Source organism: Hylobates moloch, unplaced genomic scaffold (assembly GCF_009828535.3).
Source record: "Hylobates moloch isolate HMO894 unplaced genomic scaffold, HMol_V3 SCAFFOLD_3, whole genome shotgun sequence".
Lineage (NCBI taxonomy): Eukaryota > Metazoa > Chordata > Mammalia > Primates > Hylobatidae > Hylobates > Hylobates moloch.
In genome coordinates this window covers 33810058-33837115 of record NW_026652278.1, presented here as the reverse complement: position 1 = coordinate 33837115, position 27058 = coordinate 33810058, and the positions used below count along the sequence as shown (strand labels likewise).

The following is a 27058-nucleotide window of genomic DNA, read 5'->3' as shown; positions in this document are numbered from 1 at the left end:
AATCCACAAGATGCTTTTAAAGAAACCAAGAAATGTGACATTTTTCAGTTCTGAGTGGTGAATACATAGATGTCTGTCTAGACAGGGACCACAATCCCTACCTAAAATGCTTAGGGCTAGATATGTTTTGGAATTCAGATTCTTTTAATTCTGGGAAGGTAGTCAAGTACCTATACTACATATTTTGTAAAACCCCCCAGCAGGGTCAGCACCCCATAATCAATTCTGTTAATGAATATTCAGAATGAGATCCTGTCATTTGCAGCCACATGGTTGAACCTGGAGGACATGTTAAATGAAATGAGCCAGGCACATAAAGACAAATACCATATAATCTCATTCACGTGGAATCTAGACAAGTTGATCTCATAGAGGTTGAGAGTAGAATGCTAGATACCAGAGGCTGGGGGTGGTGGAGGGGGAGGTGTGGCTATATGGGGAAGTGAGTCTGGGGAGAGGTTGCTCAACAGACACAAAGTTAGGAGAAATAAGCTCTGGTATTCTATTGCACAGGAAGGTTACTATAGCTAATAATAATGTATATTTCAAGATGGCTAGAAGCCAAGGATTCTGAATATCTCCACAAAGAAATGACAAGTTTATAGCCTGGGCAACACAGGGAGACTGTCTCTACTAAAATAAAATTAACTGGGCATGGTCACGCGTGCCTCTGGTCCCAGCTACTCAGGAGGCCGAGACAGGAGGATTGCTTGAGCCTGGGAGGTGGAGGCTGCAGTGAGCCAAGATTGTGCCACTACAATCCAGCCTGGGTGACAAAGCTAGACCCTATCTCAAAATTATCGCACCGTACCCCATAGATATGAACAAGTATGTGTCAGTTATAAACTAAAACTTAAAGTATCTCATATAATTGCCAATAGGAAAGTTCTGATGTTTCTGTGTCATTCATGTTGGAGCTGTATTCATCCATCCATGATGTGAGCAACCTCTTGGCTGAATCAGACTGCAATCAAGCATTTCAAAAAAATAAGGCCAGGTGCCATGGCTCATGTTTGTAATCCTGGCACTTTGGGAGGTCAAGGCAGGTGGATCACCTGAGGTTTAGAGTTGGAGACCAGCCTGGTCAACATGGTGAAACCCTGTCTCTACAAAAAATACAAAAAGTTGGCCAGGTGTGGTGGTGCATGCTACTTGTGAGGCTGAGGCAGGAGAATCGCTTAAAGGCAGAGGTTGCAGTGAGCTGAGATCGTGCCGCTGCACTCTAGCCTGGGCGACAGAGCTAGACCCTGTCTCAAAAAATAATAAAAATGAAAAATATATACACATGACTATTCACACCAAAAGGGATAAGTTACAATTATAACTAGTCTCACATCACCTTCATTCAGGTTTTGGCAAAAGTGTTCTGAAAAAAATCCTTGTTTTTTAGAGCTTTTTGGATTTTGGAAACAGGGATTACAGATCAGTATTATCCCCTGTACACTTACTTAAATTCTGTAAATCACTCTCCCTCCAAAAAAGTTGTAAGCTGTTTTTAAAGTAATTCCCTAGTCATGAGGTAAAACTGTTATGGAGAGAAGAAAGCAAATGAAATCCTACAGGTTTTTAATTTCCACAAGACAAATTCATGGAAACTGGAAGAGGTGCTGGGTGTGGTGGCTCACAACTATAATCCCAGCATTTTAGGAGGTCCAGGCAGGAGGATGGCTTGAGCCTAGAAGTTGGAGACCAGCCTGGACAACATGGCAAGATGTCATATCTATAAAATAAAAAAATTAGCTGGGCATGATGGCATACCTGTAGTCCCAGCTAAGGCAGGAGGATCCCTTGAACCCAGGAGTAATAAGCTATGATTGTGCCACTGCACTCCAGCCTGGGCAACAGAGCAAGACTGCCACACACACACACACACACACACACACAAATTGAAAGGAGGGCAGCTTATTTTGTGGCACACTGGGAACAGGCTAAGAAGGAACAGGATTCCATGAGGCAGGACTTCCTGCCTGTAAGTGCTGTAGGATATGGCAAGTGCTTGCATGATAAGCAACGGTGTCTCCTCTGGAATTTGTAAAAACAAAAAGAGGTTTTGTTTCAGTAATGATCTTCACTCTCTAGAGCAGGTTAAGGTTATTTTTCAGGTTATTTTTCCCCTTAATTAAAGAAACTTTTTTTTTTTTTTTTTTTCCTGGCCTAGTCCGGATTTGGGTGCAGCCAAAACTACTATTTTTTCCAGTTACAATCCCCTGCTGCTTAAAATTCTTACCTCCATTGTCAATCAGCCAGCGGTTCTGACTGCCCATGGGGTCTTTTTTCTTAATCACACCCACCAGGTCACCTTCCAAAAGTGAGACATCCAAGTCTTGAGCAGCATTGAAGTTCCGTTCTGCCTGGAAGAGTTTTTCAGGGGCATACCTGGCCAGGAGGGAGGCCCGGAGTTCCTCTGACTGTAGCATGTAACTTGGCTGAAAGGTAAGACGTCAACAAAAATCTCTCAGTGGCCACTACCCCAGCAGCCATATTTCATCCCAACATGTGGCCAGTCTCAGAAATGAGGCAGGGACAGTCAATCACTGCCCATCTCACTCCCATCAGATGTTTTTGTGATGAAGCCAGCCCATGTGGCTAGGTAAAAATCAAGAGCCCTTAGGCAATGTTTGATGCCTTTATAGTTAAGAAAATTTAATACACACCTATTCTTACATTTGTTTTCTTGTGACAAACATGTGACTAAAATGCCACTTAAAAAAAAAAAATCAAAATATCTAAGTGATATTAGTAAGTCTTCTTGTATTTTGTTAGATGAACCTAACCGAGAATTTCCCTATCTTGACTTCCCCAGCTGTGAAAGCAAGGAAGTCATAGGAAAAAAGGTAATAATAAATTCAGGCTGGGCATGGTGGCTCACACCTGTAATCCCAGCACTTTGGGAGGTCACGGTGGGCAGATCACTTGAGGCCAGGAGTTGGAGACCAGTCTGGTCAACATAGCGAAACTCTGTCTCTACTAAAAATACAAAAACTAGCCAGGCATGGTAATGCATGCCTGTAATCCCAGCTACTCAAGAGGCTGAGGCAGGAGAATCACTTGAACCTGGGAGGGTGGAGGGGATGCAGTGAGCCAAGATCAGACCACTGTACTCCAGCCTGGGTGACAGAGCAAGGCTCTGTCTCAAAAAATCTTAATTCTCCCTTTTAAGGTAATATAAATTAATGTCTATGGGATCATATGGGGCAAAAATATTGTAAGCAAAGATGTATCAGCAGTCCTCTAGCTGGTGTGCCTTATGCTAATTTTTAAAATGTGGAAGAACTGAGTTAAAAGACTGTAACTCCAGGTAAGAAAGGCAGCCAACCATTAACTGTTTAGCTGTATTACTTTTATGAATACATGATAAAAAAATAAGCCTGGCAGAATTAATATACCCTTAAATCAGTTTCCTGAATTAATGAACCAATGAATTAATACTGGGTGAATGCCCCCACCCCCCGCCAAAAAGCCTGGGCATGGTGGCTCATGCCTGTAATCCCAGCACTTTGGGAGGCCGAGGCGGACAGATCATGAGGTCAAGAGATCGAGGACCACCCTGGCCAACATGGTTAAACCCCATCTCTACTAAAAAATACAAAAATTAGCTGGGCATAGTGGCGTGTGCCTGTAGTCCCAGCTACTTGGGAGGCTGAAGCAGGAGAATTCACTTGAACCCAGAAGACGGAGGTTGTAGTGAGCCGAGATCACACCACTGCACTCCAGCCTGGCAACAGAATGAGACTCTGTCTCAAAAAAAATAAAAAATAAAAAAAATGGCGAATGCATGAGCCCATGATGGGTGAGAACGCAACCACTATTCTCCATTTATTATGAAATACAGAAACTCCAATAGTGGGATCTGGGCCTGGGGGCCTGGCTGCAGGGTTCCCACTCTTTACCCCGAGGCAGGGCTGCTGCTCTCAGTTCCCTACTCACCAGGCCCAGGAGTGGCTTTCGAGCAGACTGGCGGTCAATGGTTTTCCTCTCAAATGGCTTCTTGGTAGCTGGAAGAGACTCCGGGAAGAAGGTGAAAACCTGGAGTTGCTGCAGAACTCTGCTGTGCTCTTCGTGGAAGACGGCAATAAGGTTTCCCTCTCTGCCAGCCACTTTGAGTAACTGGAGTCCATGGGAAGAGCAGAGATAGAGAAAAGAAGAAAACACAATGAAAGATCCCAGACTGACAGAGTCTCCTTAGAACCACTGGAAGCTAAAGTTCAGCTGCATCTCACTCTTTGAGCTACCGACACAGCAGCCTGATGCAAGGCACAAGTTCTCCAGGGCACTGCCTGCGGGCCAGGTTGGCTGGCTCTTCTGGGAACTGCTCAAGAGGGAAAAGGATGTTTCAGAAGCCACAGGCTTCATGACACCATCTAAGGGATCAAGAATTCCTGAGGGCTGAACTAGCGACACGTTTAGATAATTTTTCAAACCATGCTACCATTTTTCCCAGAAAAATACCAGGCAAAGGCCATAGATGACCATCCCACTGAAGGGATAAGAAACTCACGGAAAGCAGTGGCTTTAATTGCTCCAGAGCCTGGTGCACGAAGTCACAGTGGGCTTCAGCGTAGCCATGGACACAGTTAGCGAAGAGGCCCTGGGCGTACTGGTGGAACTTGGGCAGCTCATCCAGCAGCTGCGCATTCAGGGCCTCATAGTTGTTCCGGGCCGACTGCAGCTCCTCTAGAGTCTTCTTGTCCTTTAGCTTCTCTGCCCGTTCTGTACAGTTATAGAAGTCCAGGAGCTTGTCAAAGCGTTTCTGTACCAGCTTATGGGGCCCTGTAAACATGCTCAGTAACTGATTTAAGGGGGAGATGACAAGCCGCTCTGTCCTCTCCTTCTGTAGGGACGAGAAAGGCACATTGCTCAGCTGGACAGCATCCCACATTTGTGATTATCCAAGTCACTCTTAAGGCTGATTTTGTTGTGTCCTGAACCACCTACTTTGTTTCTAGTACACAAGCTAAACCCATACAGATCTACAACAGTATTCTACTAACCCATCACTAGACTCTACTTAAATACTCCACAAGACTTCTCACTAGATACTTCAATTCCCACATCAAAGAGTATGTAAAATATGCTAATCTCACTCGAGCTCCTTGAGGTGATAAATGCTAAGCTGACACTGATATGATGTGTGCATTGGAAACCAGATGTGAAGTTTACCTGGTAACATTTATTATGTGTACATGTCTACACAGCTTGAATTTAACTCCAGAGTTAGTTGTTACATAAATCTGAGGTGGAATAACTTTCAAACACTCATAAACCTTTAATCATAACCAGGTAATACCCGTTTTTTTTTTTTTTTTTTTTGAGACAGAGTCTTGCTCTGTCACCCAGGCTGGAGTGCAGTGGCACAATCTCGACTCACTGCAGCCTCAGCCTCCCAAGTAGTTGGGATTACAGGGGTGAGCCACCGCGCACAGCCTCCATTTTTATCTTCCAAAGAATTTTTCTCTTGGTTGGGAACGGTGGCTCATGCCCGTAATCCCAGCACTTTGGGAGGCCGAGGTGGGCAGATCACTTGAGGTCAGAAGTTTGAGACCAGCCTGGCGAAACCCCGTCTCTACTAAAAATACAAAAATTAGGCAGGTGTGGCGGTGCGTGCCTGTAGTCCCAGCTCCTCGGGAGGCTGAGGCAGGAGAATCGCTTGAACCTGGGAGGCAAAGGTTGCAGTGAGCCGAGATTGTGCCACTGCACTCCAGCCTGGGTGACAGAGTGAGACTCCGTCTCAAAACAAAAATAATAAATTTTTCTCTTTAATTCTTTCTAACACACAGACATTAAGGGTAAGGCAATGAATACATAAAGAACATAAAGAGGTACTTAGTGGTACTTAGTAGCATCTTATTAAAAATAATGTACAATTAGAACACCTGTCAGCTCCCCAGGTGGGCATGTCTTTTTCACCCTCAGGCCACTTATAGATCCCTACGAAACTATCAAACCCCATCCAGTTTTTTCTACAAGGGATTAAACAATCCCATATATATGGATTTAGAATTTCTCAAGAAATTTGGTCTTCAGTACTTCAAGTAATTTTTTTTTGAGACAGAGTTTCGCTCTTGTTGCCCAGGCTGGAGTACAATGGCATGATCTCGGCTCACCATGACCTCCACCTTCCAGGTTCAAGCGATCCTCCTGCCTCAGCCTCCTGAGTAGCTGGGATTACAGGTGTGCGCCACCACATCTGGCTAATTTTGTGTTTTTAGTAGAGATGGGGTTTCTCCATGTTGGTCAGGCTGGTCTCAACTCCCACCTCGGCCTCCCACAGTGCAGTGAGCCACTGTGCCCGGCCTTAAAGTAGTTTTTACCATCTCAAATCTCTTTGGTAACATATTAACTATATTCCTAAATATTTGTCTTCAAGGTTTTTTGTTTTTTTTTTTTTCCGAGGCAGAGTCTTGCTCTGTTGCCCAGGCTGGAGTACAGTGGTGCTATCTTGGTTCACTGCAACCTCCTCCTCCTGGGTTCAAGCTATTCTCCAGCCTTGGCCTCCTGAGTACCTGGGATTACAGGTGCCCGCCACCATGCCCTGCTAATTTTTGTATTTTTAGTAGCAGCAGGGTTTCACCACCTTGGCCAGGCTGGTCTTGAACTCCTGACCTCAAGTGATCTGCCTGCCTCTGCCTCTCAAAGTGCTAGGATTACAGGCATGAGCCACTGTGCCTGGACCCTCTTCAAGTATTATTCCTATAGTTGCTTTTATTTGATCAGAGTTCATTGCCTAGTTTTCCTTTGTCCTCTGAAACTAAATTAATCACAAGCTATTTTTTTTAAAAACCTGTTTGTACAGACACAGGTCCTACATTTCCCTTTAACTAATTGAAAGTCATGTTGTGAATATCAAACCCCAATATGAATATAGCTAAAGGATGACTAATATGCCTGGTGCCCAGGGCCTGTGTCCATGGAACTGACTTGTATGAGCTGATGTATTTGAGATGACCCTGGGAAGGGGGCCAACTTTTGAAGAAAAAGTTACTTACAAAGTTTGTGAAGAGCTGGTCACTGATGTAGCGATGCACCCTCTCGAACTGCTCCAGGTCCCGGTGTCCTCTCTCCATGCACACATCCCACATGCTCACAGCAGCCACCACTTTCACACATGCAGACTCCTGGAGCCAGTTAGGACAGACACAAGTCAGAACAGACAGAGCTTTCCAGCCTTTGTCATACATCACCCTGAATAGCAGTCTGGGAAAAATGAGTTCCATAATTTGAAATTTTCTCACTAGTCTGGTATTTTAGCTTTGAAATAAGCATATTTCATAAACTATGACTTACGGGGCACAGAGAATAGTCTAAGACTTTTAATTCTTAAAAAATTGTTGAGGGCTTTTATCATCTCTTTAGCATTCCCCTGTGTCCCTAATAGTTTTCTTAATTTACCAAAAAGTAAATTATCAAATTAGAACCAAGATGATTCCTATAGGATTAGGATAATGACCAGTCACCTCTCCTTCCTCAAGTCTTGGTTCATGCTGTCACCATCTCAAAGACAACTGCCCTGCCACGCTACTGATCATCACAACCTGGTTTCCCATTCCTAAGCAAAGTCCCTAAGCAAAACCATCAGTGCCTCATACATTGGTTTGATGCTTTATTTTTATAACATTTTTAGACCTTTTGTCTTTAATATTTATATCTGTACATACAAAGCCAGGGCTTCATCGGTAAGATAACCCAGGGAATGTTGCTAATTCCTCTTGAGTGGGAGATCTAATGTGAAACGTGATGTCCTCTTGTTTTCTTTTAAAAGAATGCTATAAAGTCCCCAAATATCAGCCCATATGCCAATGTAGATACCAAATTATCCAGCCAATGGCCCTCAGCTTATGTTCTCGCTGGTTTTCTCGCTGTTAGTCAATCTAATTTTATTATCGGGCATGCTTTTCATTTTGTGGCATGACAAAACTGTTCAACATTTTCTCTCAATTTCTGTCAGCAGTCAGAACCAAACTGATACTTCCATCAGATGGTTTTCAACGTTACATATATCCCAAACCAAAATGTATCAGTCACTGCTATGGAGGTGAGCCTTTTAAGGGCTGAGGGCTCAGGTATATAGTGTTACACTTTAGAAAACCTGGGGAGAAAATGGCCAACAGAGGGATATCAGCATGAGAGGGATATTAGGGGAAAGTTTTATGAAGCAGCAAGACAAAGAAACATACTCAGTAGCTGCCCCAATATTGTATGTGTTTTATTTTTCTTGAGATGGAGTCTCACTCTCACCCAGGCTGGAGTGCAATGGCATGATCTCGGCTCACTGCAACCTCCACCTCCCAGCTTCAAGCAATTCTCCTGCCTCAGCCTCCCGAGTAGCTGGGATTACAGGCGCCTACCACCACGCCCAGCTAATTTTTGTAGTTTTAGTACAGACGGGGTTTCACCATGTTGGCCAGGTTGGTCTCAAACTCCTGACCTCAGGTGATCTGCCCACCTTGGCCTCCCAAAGTGCTGGGATTACAGGCATGAGCCACTGCGCCCGGCCCTACTTACATTTTTTAAAACACAAGGGTGGAAGTTGGCTATTTAAACTTAGGGGGCATCTCAAATCAGTGGGGATTACTCAATATATGATAGGCCACTGGGTAACCAGCTGGAAAAATAAATTTGAATCCCTGCTTCAAACCTGATTTACTAAAGTCCAGACAGAGCAATGTTTTAATCTTAAAACTTAAAGATTTAATTTTAAAATCTTAAAAAATGGAATAATAAAAGTACTAAAACATGAGAATTTTTAAATGCTGGAATAGCAAAGGCCTTTCTACATATGACACAAAATTAAGAAGCCATAAAATGCAAGTTTAAACTCTTATGTGGAGAAAACACTTTAAGCAAACTCAGAAGTCAACAAACTGAGGTGGGGGGAGGATATGTGCAAACCATCTCAGACAAAGGACTGTTTCCTCCAATAGATACAGAGATCAACAAACTGATAAAGATGCCAGAACATAGGTAAGTCACAGAAAAATATGATATAGGCATATGAGAATATCCTCAACTCCATTCCCAATGTAAGAAATGACAATTTAAACTATATTGAAATATTTTTTACCTCTCTTGCAGGCAAAGATAAAACCCACTGGTTTTTGATAACACTGAGTTAGCAAGGGATATTGCTTGTGGAACTTTGCACCTTTACAACATCTCCGACATTTAACGGTAGTTGTCAAAATTTATACTGCCACATGATTTGGCTCAGAAGTACGCTGGCCTTCAGACAGACTCACATAGATCAGAAAATGATGTGTCCACAAGGATATTCCTTGTATGACTAGTTCTAATCTTTTGTAATTACAAGTGATTTAAATATCTGCCAACAGGGACTAGTTAAATATATTATGACATGTCCACAGTGATATACTATGCAGTTGTAAAGAATAATGGACCAAGGCCAGGAGCGGTGGCTCATGCCTGTAATTCCAACACTTTGGGAGGCCAAGGTGGGCGGATCATGAGTCAAGAGATCGAGACCATCCTGGCCAACATGGTGATACCCCATCTCTATTAAAAATACAAAAATTAGCTGAGTGTGGTGGCGTACGCCTCAGCTACTTGGGAGGCTGAGGCAGGAGAATCACTTGAACCCAGGAGGCGGAGGTTGCAGTGAGCTGAGATGCTGCCACTGCACTCTAGCCTGGCGAGAGTGAGACTCTGTCTCAAAGTAAAAAAGAACAATGAGCCTCTGTGTGTATGGCTACGACATCACTTCTGAAATATGATTAAGTGTGAAACCCAAGATGCTAGTGTATCTCCCACCTACATACACACACACAAAATCTCTGATAGGAGGGAAGAACTTAGTGGGTGGTGACTGTCTCTATAGAAGGTGACAAGGTAGGAGGAATAATTATTTTTACTTAGCCCTTTGGTACCTTTAAATTTTATACCATTTTATTTAGTTTAAAAACTTTTTAAAAAAAAGTCAAGGATCCCCTTTTAAGGAAATTATTTTATAAGATCAGATGTTCAGGCTGGACATTGTGGCTCATACCTGTAATCCCAGCACTTTAGGAGGCCAGTTTAAGACCAGCCTGGGCAACATAGTATAGTAAGACCTCATCTCTGCTTAAAAAAATTAGCCAGGTGTGGTGGTGTGCACCTGTGGTCCCAGCTACTGAGAAGGCTGAAGTGGGAGGATCGCTTGAACCCAGGACTTGGAGACTGCACTGAGCTATGATGGCACTATTGCACTCCGGTCTGGGTGAGAGAGAGACCCTGTCTCTAAAAGCTCAGAGGGACAGGATTATCAAGTACACTCACAGCATCCTATATTAAATCAATAGACAAATTAGAGACAAGAACAGAAAGGATGCTGGTCCTGGTTCTGACCTCAGGGAGGAAGCATTGCTTGAGGCAAGGAAAGACCTAGGCTCACCTGATCTCCTTGGCTTCTCTAGATCTCAAAGCTGTTTATGGCTCTAATACCTTTAGAGGCCTTATTATAGCAACTAATATTAATAAATTGGGAACTGAAGTGATCAGAAAGCATACCACATAGGAACATTCTCTTACTCATATTCACTGCTTGTTCTTTCTCTTGTCTACGTTTCCTGTTTACAGCTTCCTAGCTTTTGCATACAATATTTGATTTTCAAACTGGTTTTGACAAAATGAACTGTAATAAGTAAAAGAAAAATAAGGTGTGTGTGGGATGAAGGGTGATGAAGAAGAGGGTGGAAAAGTTGGGCTGCTTTGAAATGAATATGACAACATTGATCTAAATGCTATTACTATTAAATAACCTATTGGCATCTCAACAAAAAGTATGAAGGGGCATAATAGTGACTTGAGTCCAGATTACTCAGCATTCATTAAACAATATGATTGATGAACAGGAAAGGGGATAGAATTACATTGTATGTTAGTCTAACTAGAGTGATGTTGACGCTCACCCGGATGTGCTGGAGGTAGAGAGACAGGTCTCGGATAAAAGACTTAATCAATCTTTCTTGCATTCGGAAGTTTTTTTCTGTTTCTTCAAATACTTCATCTTTTATCTGTTCAAAAACAAACAAGTGCTGTTAGCAAATGTGGACACTCCTTTAATCTTACTGGCAAAAGTAGCCTTTTTTTTTTTTTTTTTTTGTGGAGACAGTTTTGCACTTCTCGCCCAGGTTGGAGTGCAATGGCGTGATCTTGGCTCACTGCAACCTCCGCCTCCCAGATTCAAACAATTCTCCTGCCTCAGCCTCTCGCATTGCTGAGATTACAGGCTTGTACCAGCACGCCCAGCTCATTTTTGTATTATTAGTAGAGATGAGGTTTCACCATGTTGGCCAGACTAGTCTCGAACTCCTGATCTCAGGTGATCCACCCCACCTTGGCCTCCCAAAGTGCTGGGATTATAGGTGTGAGCCACCACGCCCGGTCAAAAGTAGCTTGCTTAAAAACATCTTTTGTTCAAATTTTAAACCTTTAATGTTTTCCTGAATCATAGTGAATTGATTTAAACACCTGCATGTGGTTTCGAAAGACCTCCAAAATACACACAGGCCCTCCTTTAAACCTTCTTTGCAAGCCCTCTGCTCTGGCCAGGCTGCCCTCTTCACCCCAGCACTGCCATGTCTGCTGATCCTAAGACTGTTCCTCATGAGGTTCCCCTGCCTGGCAGTTCTCCCTCCCTGTGGCATGCCTGCCCCCTTCCTATAAGGCTCAGGTCAACATGACTCTTGCTCTCACTGAACTCCTGTTTTTCTAAAATACTACAGCATTTGGAGAACAAAGTACAAAACCTAGCAATGGACTATTTTCTGGCTTATATTTTCCATGAATTGTACCTTGTATATATAGTATAGCAGAATGATGTCTGGAGACTTCAGGTCAACTTTCAGCATTGCCAATAAACTTTTTCAACCCATTCAATCTCTTACACTTAACGTTTCCTTCTTTGTAACATCATGTATCCAACTAGGTGATCTCTTAAATTCTTGCTAGCTTAGTAAGTCTACAACTATAGTTTTGTCCCACCGAATCAATTATAAGCTCCTTAGAGGTGGTGAAAACTACCATAGTTATTACATGTCAACTGATCTGACCCTCTAATTTGCCTTTGTAACCAGCAGCTGGAGGGCCCTGTCTCCACCAGCTCGCAAAACCAGAGGACGTCCGAGGAAGGGAACCACGCCAGGCAGGCTGTCTCACGGAGCCCTGAAAAGCTTCAAAGATGCACTAAGCCTTCCAGGATGGGGATCTCACCTGAGGAGCAAAGCCAGTGAGATGCTTCAGGTGACTGCTAACTCGGTTGGATTTCTTGATGATGGAGTGGATGTTCAGTTTGGAAATTTTCTCCATAAGGCTATCTTCATCACCCTTACGGTACTTGAGGACTAGGGAGTAAGTCAGAAAAGCACTTTCCTCAGCATGGACATACTACAAAATGAGCCATAAAATGACATGAACACCCGAACGGGAGCTAGTGCTTGTCTTCAATGAGCTTATAACAAAATATTAATCCAAATAAATGATTTATGGACAGACATAATATCTGAAGCACAGCAGAGAGACAATGGGCAGCCGGGAGAGGGGTCAGAGACAAGGAGGAAAACAGCAGAGGGTGTTAAGGGAAAGAACTTAAGGAAATCTGAAGTCAATGCCTGGGTCTGCCACTTAAGGTATGGTGTTAAATCAGTCATTTTACCTTGAGTCTCATTTTCCTCTTCAATAAAATGCAGAAAGCAATACTTGTAAGGCCATCTTAAATGGTGCCATACACAAATGAGATATTGATATCCAATCGTCTCCCATAGTAAAATGTTATACAGCAGTAATTTAATTACCATGTTAAACATTAGGCACAACCTATAGAAAAGTGTAGAGATAAAAGTAGAAGGGTGGCAAGGGGAAGACTGGGAGGCAGCAAAAAGGTACACCTGGTTGTAGAAGTTGGAGACTACATCGCATTAGGAGATTTGAACCAAGGGAAAGGGCTGGATGACCAGAGAGCTTTAGAAGCCACAGTCAACATCCCATCCTAATGAGGGTGACACAGTTGAAGTAGAAGGCAGAGAAATGATTTTAGATAACTTTAAAGTGTGGAGAAGAATGGAAAGACAAAAAGCTTACACTGTATTACAGATATCTTGAGGATATGAATAATAAATGAGCTCAGCACAGTCACTGTGCTATATATACTCACTGAATGCTCAAGTTAGGGCCTCAAGAGACCTGATGGGTGATTCAGTGTTATGAAGGAGTGGGTGGGTGGGCAACCGACTGTTTTAGGAGGGGAAGTGAGGGACTCAACCCAGAGAGGTCACTGGGCATGGGCAGTGAAGACAGGACAAGAAAGGTGAGCAGACTGGGGTTTTCTAAAAGACAAGAAGTCCTAACTTTAGTAGAGGCAGTAAGACATCCAATTAGACACTTAGAAAAAACAAGTCTATGCATAGACTCCAGAGGAGCTCCATAAATGAGGTGAGGAGGAAACTGCCCATGCTCGAATAAAACTTCCCATCACCCAGTCTCCACTGTCTTCATATCTCTTGAGAAAGGCTCTTATTGCTATATATTTTATTACAGATGCCTTATTTCCAATATACCATACTTGTGCTTTTATCGTTACTTCTGCCTGGGCCGGGTGCAGTGGCTCACGCCTGTAATCACAGCACTTTGGGAGGCTGAGAGTTCCAGACCAGCTTGGCCAACATGGTGAAACCCTGTCTTTACTAAAAATACAAAAATTAGCTGGGCATGGTGCCACATGCCTGTAATTCCAGCAACTTGGGAGGCTGAAGCAGGAGAATTGCTTGAACATGGGAGGTGGGGGTTGCAGTGAGCTGAGACAGCGCCACTGCACTCCAGCTTGGGGGACAGAGCAAGACTCTGTCTCAAAAAAAAAAAAAAAAAATCATATTTCCCCCAAATTCTACCACCATTTCTTCATCACAGCCCTATTATACCTATCACCTGCCTTGTCCAACTCTAGTGAAGTAATGAATTGTTTTGAGAAGAAAAGCATTCTCAAAGGGCATACCTCCTTTTTAGCAATTATGCTGTTCTTACCCAGGTCCTTTCGCCGTTTATATTCATTAATGTTGACGTTGATTTCCTTGACCGCAAGGACTGCATTGGTTAAAGGCACTTTATCTGGGTGGGATTCTGGGGTGGAATTCAGCAACTCCATTAGCAACAGCGGGTAACGCATTACTCTCTGTACTGGTTTGATGAGGAAGGAGCCCAGGTTAATATAATTTGTGCACCCCCTGTAAGAGAAGGAAAAAAGACTTTAGCAAGCTATCAATAATATAGCGCCCAGCCTGGGCAACATCATGAGACCCCATCTTAAAAAATTTTTTTTTAACATAATAATAATGTATGCCTATGGGCAGGATTTGTTCCTAAATATTGCTCTCTGTTCTTTTACCCTACTTTCCAATTTCAGTCATTCAACATGTATTCATCTAATAAACACCAGGTACTGTTCTAGGTGCTGGGGATTTAATAGTGACCCCAAAAGTCCCCACCCTGGTAGGAGAAGATAGGCAATAAACAGATAAGTAAAGTGTTCCCTTGGGGATAAGTGCTATGAAAGAAAACCCAGCAAGGTGAGTCTACTTCTAGGTTTGTCTATAAAGGAAGAAAATATAGTTGTTTGAAGAGTTAGGAAAAATCCACAGAAGAAATGAGCGCATACATCAAGCAGCAATGGAACTTACCATTCGTTGTATAGGCTCCTACAAGGCAGTGGGCATGAAAAGAAAAGAGACAGCTTATTAGAGAATCTTGAGTTTCACATTCTTCTCAGAACATAAATCATGTGGGACAAAAAATTATGAATGTCTATGGTAACATATTTAGTCTACTAAAAAATGTTAGCCCCGGCCAGGCACGGTGGCTCACGCCCGTAATCCCAGCACTTTGGGAGACCGAGGCAGGCGGATCACGAGGCAGGTCAGGAGTTTGAGACCAGGCTGGCCAACATGGTGAAACCCCATCTCCACTAAAAATACAAAAATTAGCCAGGTATGGTGGTGTGCGCCTGTAATTCCAGCTACTTGGGAGCCTAAGGCGGGAGAATCGCCTGAACCCAGGAGGCAGGGGTTGCAGTGAGCTAAGATTGTGCCACTGCATGCTGACCTGGGCAATGAGCTGAGACTACACCACTGCACTCTGGCCTGGGTGAGAGTGAGACTCTGTCTCAAAAAAAACCCCTGTATTTAGTCTTCTCACCTATGCTCTTGTTTATCTGGACCAAACCATCCTCTCCTGGCTGCTTTTTAACCTGATAATACTAACCTAATACTCCATACAGATAAAACTTACTAACATGGACAAAAATACAATCAGGAAACCACTTAAATGATATATATCATGGATATCTTATGTTTAAAATAAGATAGATATCATCATTAAGTCCAGGCATATACACAGGTATAACTTAGAGAACTAAAGAGCTGTAATGGAAGTTAAGTGGTCAAAACTCCTACTTCAGATCTGCCAAGGAGTCTTGAAGATGCTTCTGGATCTTCTCATCCTTCTCGTAGATTTCAAGCAGCGCAATGGCCTCATCATGATTCTGGCAATAAACCTTGTATGTTCCCTCAAGCTCATCCCGGTGACCAAGAAACACAGGTCCTTTGGAATACACACAAACATACAGTGTTTTTAGTAAACTTTCTTCTCAGTATACTAAACGTAAGGTACACAGCCAAACTTTAGTACCAGCTAAATCCTACCTATTACAAGAAATGATAGTAAGACTATCCATCAAATAGTAAGAAACTTCCATCTAACAGCTTAAAGTTGTAATCATTTAAAGGAAAATTTAGAAAGCCATGTCATCCATGGATGTATGTATTCATTTTATTTTATTTTTTTTCGAGACAGGGTCTCTCACTCTGTCACCCAGGCTGGAGTGCAGTGGCACAATCTCAGCCCATTGCAGACTCGACCTCCCAGACTCAGGTCGGTCCCTAGTAGCTGGGACCACGTGTGCATGCCACCATGCCCAGCTAATTTTTCGTATTTTTGGTAGAGAGGGGGTTTTGCCATGTTGCCCAGGCTCATGTATTTGTTTTAGAACACACACACACACACACACGCACACATGCAACTGGCCTCTGAAACAGAGCCTCCAGTCCCTTTGCAGTCGAGCCAAGTCAGGCATCTGAGAGCGTTCTCCATGTAGGGATGTAATGAGAACCCCATAAGGACCCCCTCACTTTCTTATTTTTTTTTTTCCTGAGACGGAGTCTCTTGTTGCCCGGGCTGGAGTGCAATGGCACATCTCAGCTCACTGCAACATCCGCCTCCCTGGTTCAAGTGAGTCTTCTGCCTCAACCTCCCAAGTAGCTGGGATTACAGGCACACACCACCATACCCAGCTAATTTTTGTATTTTTGTAGAGACAGAGTTCTTCTACAGCAGCAGTTTCTAACATTTTTGTGCATAAATAAGACTGGATAAAGTCTATTACATTAAAATACCTATAATGATAAATCCCCAACTTATGATATAGTAACCTATATACTTCTTTATTATTTTTGAGGCAGGGTCTCACTCTGTTGCCCAGGCTCTACTGCAGTGGTACGATCTTGGCTCACTGCAACCTCTACTTCCCAGGCTCAAGTGATCCTCCAACCTCTGCCTCGTGAGCAGCTGGGACTACAGATGTGTGCTGCCATACCGGTTAATTTTTGTAATTTTAGTAGAGACAGGGTTTTGCCATGTTGGCCAGGCTGGTCTCAAACACCTGGGCTCAAGCAATCCACCTGCCTGGGCCTCCCAAAGTGCTGGGATTACAGGTGTGAGCCCCAGCCATATGTACTTCTTTATAAGGTATTAAATAACCAAATGTAGCACTGAGTCTAACAATCCCCATACTGTCACAGCTTGAGGAGTGACACACACTGGTAACATTGGCTGCCTCTGGTTGAGGGTTACTGAAATTTCAAGACATTTGTAACAACCTAATGTGACAGAAACATGTGACTTCTGTTGGTGACAAAGTCACAGCTACTACTATGTGGTTTATTCCCTACATTCATACTTTAAATAAATGCTATATTTCAGTTAAAAATTAGTAAAAAAAAAAAATGAAGATGTCATTTTTTTTCCCTATCCCCAGACCCCTCTTCTAGAGCCAGTTAGGCACAGGAACAGTTTCTAAGCAAACTTCCACAGAACAATTGCCTTCAGAGCTGTGGCCTGAATGTGCAGGTCCCTGGCTTACTACGATGACTCTTCCTCTTGCCCTTCTTTCCTCCTCTCAGTGTATTTGGTGCTCCCTTCTTCAGCTCCGTGTTCCACAAAAAAGTGCTCTCATCCTTGTTCTCCTCCCTCCAATATGGTACTATTTACTGCTTCCCTACAACCAACCACCCCTACCAGTTGTCCAGGCACGACCCCTCCCTCAGGGAGCCTATCGCTGCTTCTGTGGAGTCACCTCTGTTCTCTCACTGTTGTGTCCCATGGAAGTCCCTGTTCTTGTGCAGAACTTTTTTTTTTTTCTTTTTTTAAGACAGGGTCTCCTGGGTTGCCCAGGCTGGAGTGCGGTGGTACAATCTTCGCTCACTGCACCCTCCACCTCCTGGGCTCAAGTGATCCTCCCACCTCAGCCTCCTGAGTAGCTGGGACACCACCACGCCTGCTAATTTTTGCATTTTTTGGTAGACAGGGTTTCGGCACATTGGTCAGGCTGGTCACAAACTCTTGGGCTCAAGTGATCCACCTGCCTCGGCCCTTCCAAAGTGCTGGGATAACGGGCGTTGAGTCACCACGCCTGGCCTAAAAAGTTTCTATTTAAATTATTTTCCTTAATGTATAACTCCTTTCTGTAAGAGAAACTTAATTTTTTTCATATCACCTCACACTGCCCTTTCTCACTGGAAGCCTCCCTTTTTTCTTTTTTCTTTTTTTTAGACGGAGTCTCGCTGTGTCGCCCAGGCTGGAGTGCAGTGGCATGATCTCAGCTCACTGCAACCTCTGCCTCCTGAGTTCAAGCGATTCTCCTGCCTCAGTCTCCTGAGTAGCTGGCATCACAGGCATGCGCCACCACGCCTGGCTCATTTTTGTATTTTTAGTAGAGACAGGGTTACACCATGCTGGCCAGGATGATCTCAAACTCCTGATCTCAGGTGATCTGCCCGTCTCAGCCTCCCAAAGTGCTGGGATTACTGGTGTGAACCACCGCATCCGGCTGCCTCCCTTTAAAAAAAAAAAAAAAAATTGTTGGCCGGATGTGGTGGCTCAAGCCTGTAATCCCAGCACTTTGGGAGGCCAAGGTGGGTGGATCCCCTGAGGTCAGGAGTTTGAGACCAGCCTGGCCAACATGGCAAAACCCCATCTCTACTAAAAATACAAAAATGAGCCGGGCATGGTGGCAGGTGCCTGTAATCCCAGCTACTCGGGAGACTGAGGCAGGAGAATCGTTTGAACCCAGGAGGCAAAGGTTGTAGTGAGCAGAGGTCGTGCCACTGCACTCCAGCCTGGGCACAGAGCGAGATTCTGTCTAAAAAAAAAAATTGTTTTGAGACAAGGTCTCACTCCATATCCTAGACTGGAGTGCAGTGTCGTGACCATTGCCCACTGCAGCCTTCAACACCTGGGCTCAAGCAATCCTCCTGCCTCAGTCTCTCAAGTACCTGGGACTACAGGTATGTGCTACCACACCTGGGTAATTTTTGTTTGTTTTTTGTAGAAACGAGGTCTCACTATGTTGCCCAGGCTGGGCCTGAACTCCTGGCCTCAAGCAATCCTCCTGCCTTGGCCTCCCAAACTACTGAAATTACAGACATGAGCCACTGCACCTGGCCAGAAACATGAACAACGAACCATGCTACAACATCCCAGAGCTGTTTCCTCCTCCCTTCAGGGGGCAGAAGCCTGATTTTGTTCCTGTGTCCATTTTTCTCCCAGGTGAGTCAGGTAAATTCCATCTAGCGTAAGCCAGCGTCATGACCCATTCCCCTTTCTAGCCATCAGTTTAGCTGCATGCATGTCACCCACTTCTGGCCAACGAGAAATAAGGTATCTGATCAGGGAGCTCTGGAAAAGGTTTGCAAACTCTTAAAATGACACAGGGGTCACTCCTTCCTTCTGCTGGATGCTGTTGTGTATAGTGTCATGGCTAGAACTGGGGTAGCCTCTTGTAATTAGGATTCCAATAAAGCAGCAAAATGATAGGATGTCCCCTCCCACACTGTGCCAGGGCTGGTCTGTATGACCCACAGAATATGACAGAAGTGATGCTGTGTCATGTTCAAGATCAGGTTATAGAAGACTCTGTGGCTCCTGTCTCAGGCGTGCTTGCTCCTGCATGCTCTCTCTCCTTCTGTCTCTCGCTCTCTCACAGGTCACTCTAGGTGACTCATGATTCATGCCACGTCATGAGGAAAGCCCAGGGAGAGGCTCATGTGGCAAGAAACTGAGGCCTGAAGAGCTGAGTGAGCTTTCCTGGAAGCAGATCCCTGAGCCCCAGATGACGGCAGTCCAGGCCAACAACTGACTCCAACCTCATGAGACCCTAGGCCAAAACCACCCAGCGGAGCCACCTCCAGACTCCTGACCTACAGAAGCAGCGAGGTAATACATGTTTAATGTTTTCAGCTGCTAAGTTTCGGTGCAATTGTTAAATAGCAATGGATAATCAATAAGATCCCTTGTTTATAAGAACTAGATGAATGTTTTAAAAATATTTTGACAATGTCCTACATAAATGTATTTTAAATTATGACTCAGTACACATATATGTGAAATGAAAATAAAAGTTTCAGCCAGATGTGGTGGCTCACACCTGTAAACCCAGCACTGTGGGAGGCCGAGGTGGGTGGATCGCTTGAGCCCAGGAGTTTGAAACCAGCCTGGGCAATATGGCAAAACTCCATCTCTACAAAAAAAAAATTACAAAAATTAGCTGGGCATGATGGCACATGCCTGTATTCCCAGCTACATGGGGGACCAAGGTAGGGAGGATGACTTGAGGCTGGGAGGTTGAGGCTGCAGTGAGCTGAATTCACACCACTGCACTCCAACCTGGGCGACAGTGTAAAAATCCTGTGTCAAAGAAACAGGTAAGTTTCAAAAATTGTTAGTTAAACTTACAGTGCATTCTGATATATTTTTTTTTTTCCTTGAGACCAAGTCTTGCTCTGTATCCCAGGCGGTCGTGTAGTGGCTCGTGGCACGATTTCAGCTCACTACAGCCTCAACTTCCTAGACTCAAGCAATCCTCTCACCTTGGTCTCCCAAGTAGCTGGGATTACAGGAGCCCATGACCACGCCCAGCTCTATTTTCAGTAGAGACAGGGTTTCACCATGTTGGCCAGGCTGATCTCAAACTCCTGACCTCAGGTGATCCTCTTGCCATGGCCTCCCAAAGTGCTGGGATTACAGGTGTGAGCCACTGTGCCTGGCCGCATTCTGATATTTTATTGAAAAGTAAGTTGATCTCATGACCCAGTAATGGGCTGCAACCATTAGTGTGGAGAAAACGTTGTACTGTATGACATCCAAAACTACTTCTATTGCTAACATCCTATATTACCCCAAAGTAGGCTGAGACAGAAGGAAAGCAAAGGACAAGTAACCTCTGGACTAAGTACCTACACCTGTATCTTCCCGGCAGCATAGTTACTCAGTATCAGGAAGGCCCCTTCCTCCTGCCCATGAAGTTTTTTTTTAAAAAGCTGCTTCTGAAACAACACAGGAGCTCATACCTACAGTATCGCTGATTTCCAGAGCAGCCAATAATTGCTTCGAGACCTTAATCACCATCTGCATATTTCCAAAAAGTCCCTCAAAATCAAAGTTTGGTACCTGAGAAAAGGAAACAAAACATAAAGATGCACAGAAATGAGCTTAATGGCATTTCAATCATCTTAGGAACAGCTCTTCAAGAATTGTAGAAAAATTGCTCAAGGTCACTTTCTTCACTCACTTTCACGAAGTTTCCAGACTAGAAATACCCAACATTATCTTTAGTGTCATCCTTTGTCCTTGATCCAACTATTCTCTGCCACCTCCACCAGCGCTTTAGTAATAATGGAACCAATTTGGTCTACAAATCCACTGGGATACAAATTCTCACCCGCAACCAACATCCCGTAGCACTGCCTACCTGCTGCAGAAGTACTTGGGAGTGAATGCTCCAAGGGTGTAAACCCAAGCCCAGCCCAGCTAGTCAAGTTACAAGCAATAAGGACTATAAATACTGGGACATTGTCACCCTTTTCTTACTACCTCCAGCATCTAGAAAAGTTCCTAGCTTACTCACATGTTCGTAAGGGTTTCCTGGATAAACTCTATATGAACAGGTACTAGAGTCATGTAACTGCTCACCCCCAGGCTTTGTTACATCATCACTCAGCCTTCCAGCAGGGCCATGATTCAGACTCCCTGGAACTGTTTTCAGGAGCCACAGAAACAGGAAGTGTCCTGGGAGTGACTGCAGTGTCTGGTAGGTTAACAGTAGACTTGACAAGTGAAAGGATGCTGAAGGCTTAGCTGATGACACACGTATGTTGAGGCCCTTGATTAAGAGCAGCAGCACTCACAGTCACAGTTTCTATTTCAAATCCAATAAATCTGTGGTGAAAGCTCCTATATCCTAATGCTCTGGCCTGGAGGACCATATTCAAGGTCAAACTAACTCTGTCTCCCAGTTCCCACCTGTGCCTGCTGCAGGGGTACCATGATCCGCTCAATACACATTTCCAGATCCCGAATGTAGTCTCTTTCTGTCTGAAGAAGTTCTTCTATGACCTTGGCTCTCTTCTCTAGCATCCTCTGCTCTGGATTTTCGGTGGACACAGACCCAGAAGGGGCCACCAGTGATGAAGACTGGGAGGAGAGGAGCGTCATTTCTAGAAGGGAAAAGAGAACTGGTTAGCAGCTCTGGGTGTAAAAGCAGCACCCTTCCACAGTTTGAGGCAAACAGAACCCCTTCCTTGAGAACCAAAGGTCTCACTACTGTCAACCCTCAGGAAATCAGATCGCACATGTCAGTTGTAAACAGGGACAGCTGAAGCGCTTAGAAAGCCATCACTGCAGAGAGAACTCCAACCTGTGCAATACCATTTTGAGAATGTGTCCTGAAAAGAAGTAGCTAGCCCACTTTGAGTGAACAAAGCATGTCTACAAGCTCCTTGCAAAAGAGGTTAGAGGGGTCTGACCTTATAAAGACTTGCTTTCACTTAATCAGATATAAAACATGGTCCATGATCAAAGCACCAGAAATAACAAGCTGGAAGTTCAAAATACAGATGTAGCACATTAAACAGAATATTATGGGGAACACAGAACAATGCCAACTAAGGGTAAAATAAAAAATAAATTATTCATCTGAGATCTGGATAATTACAGGACCTATCATTTTCTAGTCACTGTAATGGTAGGTCAACATTAGCATATAATGAAATAGGTAAAAAAAAAAAATTGTTTAGATTTTCCCTATGAAAACCTTAACCAAAACTCACAAGCAGGTTTTGTTACCTCAAATGTCCTAGTAGATACAAACTTACTATAAACATGAAGCTTATCAATAGTATTTTCAAGTATAAGAATCTCTATGAACTAAACTGCATTATTCTAAAAAACAAATATGTATCCTGTCATTAGCTTTTATAATTATCTGACTATTACTTAGATACATAGGATGAGAGAGTTATTTATAAACATGGAACAGCATTTGTTCACCTGAAATGAGCATTAAACACGGTAATAAACAATGGAAAAGAACAGCAGTGAAACAATCAGCCTCTGCTTAGTCTATCAAATTCTTTACGATCCAATTAAACAACTACAAATTTGGTATGTAAATATACTAGTAAGTCTGAGTACAATTACAGGAATATTTTAACCCAGATTTAAGAAGCAAAAACACAAGTGTTCAAACTACTTATGGAAAGTCGGCCTTCACAACAGATTTTATTCTCCAAAAACTTTTCCACACTGCTTTCTCTCAGAAGTTAGGAATTCTGGGACGGGTGCAGTGGCTCACGCCCATGATCCCAGCACTTTGGGAGGCCAAGGCTGGTGGATCACTTGAGGTCAGGAGTTCAAGACCAGCCTGGCCAACATGGCGAGCTCCCATCTCTACTAAATAAAAATACAAAAATGCTAAGCATAGTGGCACACACCTGTGATCCCAGCTACTTGGGAGGCTGAGGCATGAGAATCACTTGAACCCAGGAGGCAGAGGTTGCAGCGACACGAGATAGTGCCATTATTGCACTCCAGACTGGGTGACAGAGAAAGACCCTGTCTCAAAAAAAAAAGTAATTTCAGTGTTTTAGAATACAACCCAAATTCTGGTTTCTAGATGCCATTCTCCACTAAAAGGAGGCAGGGTTCTTTGGAGAAATGGCTAATTCCAGGGCTGGGGCAGAGAAGGTATAGCTGAGCCTGAAATGTGGCAGAAAGTGAAGAAGTACTCAACAACATGGTAGGGATAGGTCAAAGGGCACAGAGGCCAGCTTGAAGGGGCTGCCACTGGCCAATCTGGCACAATTTGAGTATAAATGAAAAAGCACAACAATGGATTATTCCACTGAATAAAATAAGAATCTGTAAGTTCATATTGATAATATATAAGTACATAAATAAATGGGGGAGAAGAGAAAGCTCTTTGTTGTAGTAGAATGTCAGCTGATAAAAGAAGAAATAATGGAGTCAGCAAATCACCATTTTAGGCCAAGTGTGGTGGCTCATGCCTATAATCTCAGCACTTTGGGAGGCCGAGGTGGGTAGATCACTTGAGCTTGGAGTTCAAGACCAGCCTGGGCAACATGGTGAAACCTCATCTCTACAAAAAATACAAAAATTAGCAGGGCATGGACTGGCACACACCTATAGTCCCAGCTACTCAGGAGGCTGAGGTGGGAGGATGGCTTGGGCCTGGGTGGCAGAGGTTGCAGTAAGCTGAGATTATGCCACTGCACTCCAGCCTGAGTAAAAAAAAAAAATCCGGCCAGGTGCAGTGGCTCACATCTGTAATCCCCGCACTTTGGGAGGCTGAGGCTGAGGCTGAGGCGGACAGATCACCTGAGGTCAGAAGTTCGAGACCAGCCTGACCAACATGGTGAAACCCCATCTCTACTAAAAATACAAAAATTTGTATTTTGCCTGTAATTCCAGCTATTCAGGAGGCTAAGGCAGCGGTTGCAGTGAGCCGAGATTGCACCACTGCACTCCAGCCTGGGAAAACAGAGCAAGACTCCATCTCAAAAAAAAAAATCCATGTTCATACAAAATACACACTGAAGCTTACTAAGGGGCACAATATATGCAATGTACTCTTAGTTCATTAAAAAAAAAACTGCATGTGGAGAGTGGGGATTGAGAGAACGAGCTAAAAACAGCAAAATGTTAAATATGGGTGAATTTGTATAAAATGTATACAGGAGTTTCATTGTACTACTGCAATTTTCTGTATATTTGATATTATTCAAAATAAAACTTAAGACATAACAGAAAAAGCTCTTTCTTGAACTTTTTGGTAGAATGAATGGCAAAACTTGAAGCATAACCCTCATTTCATCAGTGTTTGATTATGATTCTAAATTCATTGTGTTACATGTAAAATTTATTTCTAATAGCCTTGTTTTAAATTTTCTTTGTGATCTCAAAGCAACAGACTTTCAATCCCAAATATGGTCTCATTAGTGCCAAGTTGAGAATAGAAACTCATTTTAAATACAAGTCTAAAAAGCTCTGGAGAGGGAGAACATTTACTGAATTCCTATCACATGCCAGTGACTTTACAGATTATATCCCTGAACTCATTTAATACTCCCATCAGAGTTTTTAAGTAGGTATTATTACTCCCATTTAATAGGTAAGAAAATCCAGGCTTGGAGAGGCTGACAAACTTGTCTGAGGTTATATAGTGAGTAAATGGCAGTTGTGGATTTAGAACCTAAATATATTTAAATCCAAATCCTGTGCACTTAATCCTGCACCATTTGGTTTCCCTGGCCTGGAATCTCAATGAGAAAAGATCAGGGACTTATTTGCTTCAAATCTTAAAAACTCCCTGGAAACCACTGTGTACTCTCCTGAGAATCAAAATTCTACTAATTATAGTAGTTGAAAACACAAAGTACCAGCAAGCACTTACTCATCAATCAGAAGCCAGCCAGCCTATGTATTAGATTTTTATTTCTTTAAAACGGAGAAAAACAGTAACAATTCTTTTAAACTACCAGCATGCCTTCCCCTGTGCCCCCACCCCCCGAAAATGGGGTTTATAAACTCTTGAGCAGCCTTTAAAACTGCAAACATTTTGGTGTGATTAAAAACCCATCTGGGATGTTTTCACTAAATTGCAGTTTCCTGGACGCCATCCCTGGGATTCAGATTCAGCAAATCTGGGTGGGACCGGGGTATCCGCAATTTTAATAAAACCCTAGGTGTTTCTTTCCCTCCTCTTTCTCTTCCTCTCTCTTTAAAGGAGGGGGCTGTTACCCAGACTGGTTTCAAACTCCTGGGGCTCTCAAGCGATCCTCCCACCTCAGCCTCCCAAGTAGCTGGGACTACAGGCCTGTGTCACTGCTCCTGGCAACCCAAGGTATTTCTGAAGACACAGGTGACCTTCAGGTGCCACAAACATTTATTAACACTCAGAGTTTTCAAAGATTAAGTCAAATTTTAAAGTCTGGCTTGAAATGACTGTAAATATAAAAACTTTTTCCTTTATGCCACATATATTCTAATAAAAATATCTGCTCTAAAATTTTAGTATCTGGGCCACGCATGGTGGCTCATGCCTGTAATCCTAGCGCTTTGGGAGTCTGAGGTGGGAGGACTGCTGGAGCCCAGGAGTTCAAGACCAGCCTGGGCAATATAGTGGGACACCCGTCTCTAAAAAAAATTAAATTTTTAGTATCCCGGACAACAAAGCGGGAGAAGGCGGCCTTCACCCTCAGCCAGCTGTGGTGGAAAAAGAAGCTTTGAATCTTGCACTTCCCCACTATGTAGCTGGGGAGCCCTGGAAATGTCCACTTTTATCTCCTGGCCTCAATTTCCCAATCTATAAAATGCGGATAATAATACTTGCTTTGCAGAGTAGTTGAGGGAGTTAAACAAGGTAATAACGCAACAAACGTTAGTCCTTTTCCCACAATGGGCCCGAATATGCCATCTGCACCTGATAGATGGTAAATGCACTTGGTAAAATGTACCAAGCAGAGAAGTGCCCTGTGCAGACTCTAAAATTCCACTTTTCTATGGAACAATAAAATGTGCAGACGAGCTCTTATTTTCTTCCTAGGATAGCCCTGCAGGTGTTAAATGAGCTGGGACTGTTGCACAAATTTACTTCCTGTGATAAAACAATTAGTTGTGGGGTTCCTTCAGTGATTGCGGCTTACCCCCAACCCCAAGTCCTGATTCCATTCCTTCTCAAGACACCCCCAACGCTTTCTGGTTAGTACATTATCACCAGGCTCACTTCCTAAAGTTCGAAGGAAGGGAGGCATTAGCCCACGGCTTCCCACAACTCCATCACACACACTTCAGAGTTAAAGAGCAGAGCCATGCACACTTCCCTTGCCTCAGAAAGCTGGCTCTATCTTTAATGGGGAAATTTTTGAGCTCCCGGCCAGATCCCAGGTGCCCTTGAGCAGTGACGAAGAGGCTGCCTGTTCCACTTCCTTCTGTGCTGGCTCCCATACCCCAGGACCTACCTGCAGTGCCCAGAGTTGGCTGTGTGTGGAGGTGTGGGCCTGAGGGTAAGCAGGCAGGGCAGAATCTTCCCAGAGCTCTGGAATGCTCCACAACCCCCTAAACTCCTTTGAATAGGGTAGGCATTTCCCCCAGGCTCCCCACATTTACATATGAATCGCGCAAGTCACCCGGGCTATCACAGCAGGGCTCGTCCTAAAGGATGGAGCTGGAACCCTAAGCGTACTGGACTGAGAAGTGCACCAGCGGGCCCAGCAGTACCTGGATCAACACTTTCCTTTCTATTTGGTTTCCTTTCCTAGTCCTAAAACCCTCGAAATTCCACCTCTGGAGTTTGAATCTAAGATTACCTCTTCCTTTTCTTCCCCATGCTAAGCCTTTTTGTTGTTGCTTTGCGTGGGAAATGGGGAATGCCCTTTTGAGGAAAGAA

General features: G+C 43.7%; 1 protein-coding gene across 3 annotated transcripts in view; it reads right to left on the bottom strand.

The window, feature by feature from the left end:
• Positions 1-27058, bottom strand: part of DNMBP (dynamin binding protein) — a 129702-nt gene that overhangs the window by 6628 nt on the left and 96016 nt on the right. For all 3 annotated transcript variants that reach the window (XM_032180471.2, XM_058436107.1, XM_032180476.2), the window contains 11 exons: positions 21616-21809; positions 20664-20763; positions 15435-15582; positions 14664-14681; positions 14011-14210; positions 12205-12335; positions 10902-11006; positions 6987-7115; positions 4499-4831; positions 3928-4107; positions 2228-2426 (listed from right to left, as the gene is read on the bottom strand). In XM_032180471.2, coding sequence (XP_032036362.1) covers positions 2228-2426; positions 3928-4107; positions 4499-4831; positions 6987-7115; positions 10902-11006; positions 12205-12335; positions 14011-14210; positions 14664-14681; positions 15435-15582; positions 20664-20763; positions 21616-21809 — 1737 coding nt within the window. The remainder of the gene's footprint in view (positions 1-2227; positions 2427-3927; positions 4108-4498; positions 4832-6986; positions 7116-10901; positions 11007-12204; positions 12336-14010; positions 14211-14663; positions 14682-15434; positions 15583-20663; positions 20764-21615; positions 21810-27058) is intronic.